Below are 6,704 nucleotides of genomic sequence, written 5' to 3' on the forward strand. Positions count from 1 at the left end.
GATGAGCTCTTAGGCAGAAGCTCTTCCCTGGGAGGGTGCTGAGGCGCTGGCACAGGGTGCCCAGAGAAGCTGTGGCTGCCCCATCCCTGGCAGTGTTCAAGGCCAGGTTGGACACAGGGGCTTGGAGCAAGCTGCTCTAGTGGAAGGGGTCCCTGCCCGTGGCAGGGGTTGGAGCTGGATGAGCTTTAAGGTCCCTTCATACCCAAACCAGTCTGGGATCCTATAATGATCTTCTGCACCCTTTGGTGAAGCCAGGTAGCAGGTCAGGTGGAATCAATGGTTTATAGGAAGGAAAGGCCTGCAAAACGTTGGCCTTTTCCCCCCAGCCCAGCTCTGTGTTGAGCACAGCTACATGGGACAGGATGCGGTGGCAGGCTGGGAACTGGGGCAAAACCATGATGGATGCAGGAAACCGGAGCTGCCAGAATGGGAAAGGGGGAACTGGCAGTCACTAAAGCAAGTTCTGCCATCAAGAAGCTACTTGTGAAGAAAATACGCATTTGCTGCCTTATTTTTTTGCTGATGATCTTCATTTTACTGAACGTGTAAGATTTGCATTAGCAAAACAAATATCACTCTTGGGTTGCTGCCATACCATGAATTTTTAATGCTTTATTAGAGCGCTGGAGGGTTTCAGCCCAGCCTACAGCTGCTTAATGGAGCGAGGCTCCACTTTGTTACCTCTTAGGCACCGCAGGGACCATCTGTCCTGGGGATTTAACAGCTGGGAAACCAAGCCCAGCTGGAAGCTAATTCCACACAAACCAGGTATCCCTCGGCAAAACCCTCTTTGTAAGCTGTGTGTGTCTTGATGCACAAAGGTATTCGTAACTTAAAAAGGCTTTTAGGAGTCTTTGGGATTAGATGGATCATCTGCTACCTGATAAACAGCCAGTGCTCAGTGTCAGAACTACTGATTGAATTGGGAAAAGCTGCACAAAAGCTTTCTCCAAGAGGAATGATGGAGTGGCATCAGGCAGCACAGTGCCAGGGCTGGGGAGGTGCGAACATGGGGATTCCATAGAATCATAGAATCTGGAATGCTAGCTTGGAAGGAACCTCGAGATCATCTGGTCCAACCTCCCCAGGCACAGCATGACCTAGACTGGATGGCCCAGCACCCTGTGCAGCCCAATCTTAACAGTGACCAACGCTGGGGAGTCACCACCTCCCTGGTGAGATTATTCCAATGGCTGCTTGCCCTCATTGGGAAACCTTTTCCTCTTCTGTCCAGCTGGAATCTCCCCAGCAGTAACTTGTGCCCATCACCCCTTGTGTTTTCTATGGGATTCCTTGTCCAAAGGGAGTCTCCGTGTTCTTTGCAGCCACACTTTAAACACTGGACCATGGTGACAAGGTCTCCCTGAGCCGCCTTCTCTCCAGGCTGAACAATCCCAGCTCTCTCAGCCTTTCCTCACACGCTTCCCATTCCTTGGATCATCTCCGTGGCCCTTCTCTGGACCCTCTCCAGCCCATCCACAGCTTTTTGTACAGCAGGGCCAAAACTGAACCCGGTATTCCAGGTGTGGCCTGACCAGTGCTGAGCTGAGTGGGACAGTGGCATCCTTATCTCTGCTGGTGATGCCCTTGCTGATGTTCCCCAGCACCCTGTTGGCTTTCATTGCTGCAGCCACCCACTGTTCATTCTTACTGAGCTTGTGTCCCCCAGGATCCACAGGTCCCTTTCCACAGAGGTGCTCCCAGCCAGGCAGATCCCAGCCTGTGCTGCACTCCAGGATTGTGCTTATCCAGGGGCAAAACCTGACACTTGCAAGTGGAAGGGGAAAAAATGTAGGAATTCTCTATATAATGTAATATATTCTATAATCCCAGCATTGTTTGTGTTGGAAGGGACCTTAAAGCTCATCCAGTTCCAACCCCTGCCACAGGCAGGGACCCCTTCCACTAGAGCAGCTTGCTCCAAGCCCCTGTGTCCAGCCTGGCCTTGAACACTGCCAGGGATGGGGCAGCCACAGCTGTAGTGAAAATAATGCATTAAAAAATAAATATTGGAGAGAAATCCTAGTGCAGCTGCGCATTGGCCAGGGAGGGTCCGGCTCTCCCTGGTGTCCTGGTCCCGATCCCATCCCCATCCCTATACCCATCCCCATCCCAATCCCAATCCCCATCCCTATCCCCATCCCTATCCCCATCCCAATCCCGACCCCTATCCCCATCCCTATCCTCATCCCAATCCCTATCCTGTTCCCAGTCCCCATCCCTATCCCCATCCCTATCCTGATCCCAATCCCGATCCCGATCCCAATCCCGATCCCTATCCCCATCCCAATCCCGATACCAATCCCCATCCCTATCCCCATCCATATCCCGATCCCAATCCCCATCCCTATCCCAATCCCAATCCCGATCCCTATCCCCATCCCGATCCCGATCCCAATCCCCATCCCTATCCCGATCCCAATCCCGATCCCTATCCCCATACCAATCCTGATCCCAATCCCCATCCCTCTCCCCATCCCTATCTCGATCCCAATCCCCATCCCTATCCCGATCCCAATCCCAATCCCTATCCCCATCCCTATCCCGATCCCAATCCCCATCCCTATCCTGATCCCGATCCCCATCCCTATCCCGATCCCAATCCCCATCCCCATCCCCATCCCGATCCCAATCCCCATCCCTATCCCGATCCCAATCCCGATCCCTATCCCCATCCCGATCCCGATCCCAATCCCCATCCCTATCCTGATCCCAATCCCCATCCCCATCCCTACCCCTATCCCCATCCCCATCCCCATCCCTATCCCGATCCCGATCCCTATCCCTACCCCATCCCTACCCCATCCCCATCCCCATCCCAATCCGCTGCTGCCCCTCCGGGTACCCGCTGACCGACGCGCCACTGTGACCACGCCCACCCATCGTATGTTCGTCATCTGACCCAGGCGACAGCGCTGACCAATCGGAGCTGGCGGCGGTGCCGCCGCTGTCGGAGAGCCCAATCACAAAGCTGCGGGTGACCAGAGGGCATGAATGGGGCGGGTCACGTGGTGGGGTGTTTTGCCGCGCCTCCTCCGCCCCGGGCAGGGATGGAGCCGGGGTCGGGATCGGGATCGGGTCCGGGATCGGGATCGGGTCCGGGATCGGGTCCGGGATCGGGTCCGGGTCCGGGTCCCGGTCGCTGGGGCCCGGTCTCCTGCGTTCTGACGGGCGCTTCCCGCGGCTTCGGCCGCAGCCTGGCGCAGCTGCTGGCTCCGCGCTTGGGCTCGGGCTCGGTGCTGCTGCTGCTGGCGCGCTCGGCGGCGCCGCTGGCCGAGCTGGCGGCCGAGCTGCGGGGCAGCGCCGCGGGGCTGCGGGTGGAGTGCGTGGCCGCCGACCTGGGCTGCGAGCAGGGGCTGCGGCAGGCGACGGCCGCGCTGCGGGAGGTGCTGCCCTCGGGGCCGCCCGGCCGCCTGCTCCTCATCAACAACGCCGGTAACGACGGGAACCCTCGTCCCTTTCCTCCCTTCCGGGTTGGCAGCCCTCCCCTCCCTTCCCCTCCCCGCGGCAGCGGGGCTCAGCCCTGGCGGGCGCGCCCTCGGTCCTACAGCGAGGCTTGATCGGTGCTTTGGGTGCCGGTGAACAGGGAAAAAAAGGGAAGGAGCAGGAGGGATTTCATCCTGCCTGGATCCCGTTATTGTGTTACATTAATGAGCTAGGGGTGCCGAGCAGGGATGGTTCGTTGCCAGGACCGCAGTGCTTTGCTGCTTGTAGAGTCATAGAATGGCTTGGGTTGGAAAGGACCTTAAGATCATCCAGTTCCAACCCTTTGCCATGGGCAGGGGTACCTCATCCTACACCGCATTGCCCAAGGCTCTGTCCAGCCTGGTCCTGAACACTGCCAAGGATGGAGCATTCACCACTTCCCTGGGCAACCCATTCCAGTGCCTCACCACCCTCACAGTAAAGAACTTCTGCCTTATCTCTAACCTGAGCTTCCCCTGTTTGTTTGCACCCGTCACCCCTTGTCCTATCACTACAGTCCCTGATGAAGAGTCCCTCTCCAGCATCCTTCTAGGCCCCCTTCAGATATTGGAGGGCTTCTCTTAACTCCTGTGTCCTTCTTTCCTAGGCTCCCTGGGAGACATCTCCAAATCCTTCCTGGATCTCACTGACCCGGATGAGATCAACAGCTACTTTGCCTTCAACGTCACCTCGGCGCTTTGCCTCACCTCCCATGCCCTGCAAGCCTTTGGGAAGAGGCCTGGCTCCAGCAGGACCGTGGTGAACATCTCCTCACTCTGTGCCCTGAAGCCCTTCAAGAGCTGGGCCCTGTACTGCAGTGGGAAGGCTTCCCGGGACATGATGTTCCAAGTGCTGGCACTGGAGGAGCCGGATATCCGAGTGCTCAACTATGCCCCAGGTGAGGAGGGTGCTCAGTCATTCATTTGCTCCTGCCTTTGTGGGTAAGATTCCTGCAGCCAAGCCAGGTACAGAGGGAAAAATGAGCCCCAGGTTTTGCTTTCTCTTCCTGGGATGTGGTTTTGGTTGCTCTTTCCCCAGGTCCCCTGGACACGGACATGCAGCTCTTGGCCCGGACTAAGACTGGAGACCCTGCGATGCGGCAGCATTTCCAAAGCCTGCAGGAGAGCAGGAAGCTGATAGACTGCACCGTGTCAGCCCAGAAGCTGGTGACTCTCCTGGAGGAGGACACCTTCCCCTCTGGTGCCCATGTGGATTTCTATGACATCTGAGTTCCTCTCACCTCCGCCTTTGCCTTCCTGCTTTGCTCTCTGCTGAGCCTTGTGTTTGGTTGTAGAATCACAGAGCGTTTTGTCCCTGCATCCCTTATCCCAAGCCCCTCTCCAGCTTTCCTGCAGCCCCTTTAGGCACTGGAGCTGCTCTAAGGTCTCCCCTTCAGGAGCCTTCTCTTGTCCAGGCTGCCCCAGCCCAGCTCTCTCAGCGTGGCTCCAGAGCAGAGCTGCTCCAGCCCTTGCAGCATCTGCATGTTCATGATCACCTTGGTGACCTTGTTTGAGTCCTGGGTGCTCTGCAGCTTTCAAGAGAAGACCTCTTGGTGCCTTAAAATACCCCAAGTGCCCCAGTGGGATTGAGGAGCAGTCACTGCTTTGCTGTCGCTGTGGAGCCCTCCTGGGTACCCACAAGCAGAAGGAGGGGTTTCTCAGCTGCTGGGAATGGGAGACCAGAGGTGCCTTTTCCAAGGGTTAAAGCTCTCCTGCACAGGAGTGTGTGCGGGCCAAGGAGGTACCAAGGCACATGAGGCCAGGTCAGAAAGCCACCAAGGGGTCTCAAAGAATCCAACAGTAGGGTTAGAGCTGAGTGTCCCCATGTCTGTCCCTGTTGCCCCTCAGGAGCTGTGTGCTCAGCACCTGAGCAAGTCACCAAAGAGCAAAAGAGCCATTCCCAGAGCCCTGACTTCATTCCCTGTCTCAGCAGTGCCTTGTCCAGACCCTCCTGCAGTCCTGGGATGGTCTCTGGGTGAGTTCTGTGCCTTAAGACATGGAGCAAAGCCTGTCCCTGGGGGGTTGTTGTGCCCAAAGGCAGTTGATGGCCAGGAGAGGGAGCTGCCTGTGGATGAGATGTGAATCTGGGGGGGGCTGGTGGGGTCACCAGCTTCCCTAGACCTGTGCCCAAGCACAGTACAGGTTAGAGGACACCTGAGGCACAGCCCTGACTTCATCCCATGCTCCTGTTTGCCTGAATCTGGGTTTCAGCCCCTCCTGGGTTGTTCTTTTGATTATATGGGGAGTTTCACCATCATTTTCCAGGGGGTTCCAGGAGGCACTTGGGAGGTTTGCCCATTGAAAGCAAATAGCTCTGCCCATAGATCTGCAGTGTGTGTTGCTGCAGGAGAGCTGCACTGAAGCCCAGTGGCATCCCCTGCATCCCTCTATACTTCATGCCAACAACCTCCTCCCCAGTGCAGTGCCTCATCCCTGCATTTCCCATTTCATCCATCTGGATCTGCAGTCATTAAAAGTTTCGTGTCTGTTGTGGGTCTTGTGTATCATTAAAAGTGGGGTTTGGGAGGATGGGAGGGGAGATCCTGGGTTAAGCACTGACAAAGCCCCAGCGTGCCCTCTTGGAGTCCTGTTCCTCCATCTCTGAGCTCTTTCATTAATGCTGTGTTAACTTAATCCTGTCAAGCTCAACAAACACTGCTCCCCAGCTTGTCTGCGTGGTTTCATCTTCCCTCTGTGCTTGTGAAACTCATTATTAGCAAAGCCCCCTCTGCTGCTCCCAGCACTGACAATGGGGTTGTTCTTCTGCAGTCTGATGCTTAGTGGTGTTTCTTATGGCCTGTGTAACCTGGGTGGACCTAAATTCCCCCATCTCCTCACCCTGAATCCCTATGGCCTTGTCCCATCCCGTCTTGGGAATCTGGCTTTTGATAAAAGCATAACCTCAGGGCTCAGAGCTGGGGTCTCATGTACTGCCCTTGTAGGAGCTTGGACAATGAGGCTGGACTGGAGGTAGGAGCTCTGTATTGCAGGAGGAGGTGGGGGATGCAGGACATGGGGACCATTTGGTGCCAGCTGGGTGGGAGATGCAGGTGGGTTCTTCAGGGTAAGACACATGGAAACCAAGGTAACAAGGATTATTTTGGGGTTTGCTTGAGATCTCATCTCCCTCCAGTAGCTGCGGGTGATGTATCAGCAACCACATGTGTCCTTGGAGCATCTGCATGAGTGGTTGTAGCATTACAGACTTACCACTTGAAACCAGGTACTTCTCCAACCCAA

General features: G+C 56.1%; 1 protein-coding gene across 1 annotated transcript; it reads left to right on the forward strand.

Annotated features, from left to right (window-relative positions):
* Nucleotides 1–3,034: 3,034 nt before the first annotated feature.
* On the forward strand, nt 3,035–5,652 carry SPR (sepiapterin reductase). The gene is made up of 3 exons (XM_062618891.1): nt 3,035–3,435; nt 4,073–4,363; nt 4,504–5,652. Exons 1-3 carry the CDS (start codon nt 3,051–3,053, stop codon nt 4,692–4,694), a joined length of 867 nt encoding a protein of 288 aa, XP_062474875.1. The 5' UTR covers nt 3,035–3,050; the 3' UTR covers nt 4,695–5,652.
* Nucleotides 5,653–6,704: the final 1,052 nt, after the last annotated feature.

Source organism: Pezoporus occidentalis, unplaced genomic scaffold (assembly GCF_034315485.1).
Source record: "Pezoporus occidentalis ecotype Australia unplaced genomic scaffold, CSIRO_AGI_Poc_V1 ctg205, whole genome shotgun sequence".
Classification (NCBI taxonomy): Eukaryota; Metazoa; Chordata; class Aves; order Psittaciformes; family Psittacidae; genus Pezoporus; species Pezoporus occidentalis.

Excerpts from the sequence above, each read along its gene's own strand:
- SPR (XM_062618891.1), top strand. The coding sequence starts at position 3,051 with ATGGAGCCGGGGTCGGGATCGGGATCGGGTCCGGGATCGGGATCGGGT. Across the intron at positions 3,436-4,072 it reads GCTCCTCATCAACAACGCCG|GCTCCCTGGGAGACATCTCC; the intron begins GTAACGACGGGA and ends CTTCTTTCCTAG. Across the intron at positions 4,364-4,503 it reads AGTGCTCAACTATGCCCCAG|GTCCCCTGGACACGGACATG; the intron begins GTGAGGAGGGTG and ends CTCTTTCCCCAG.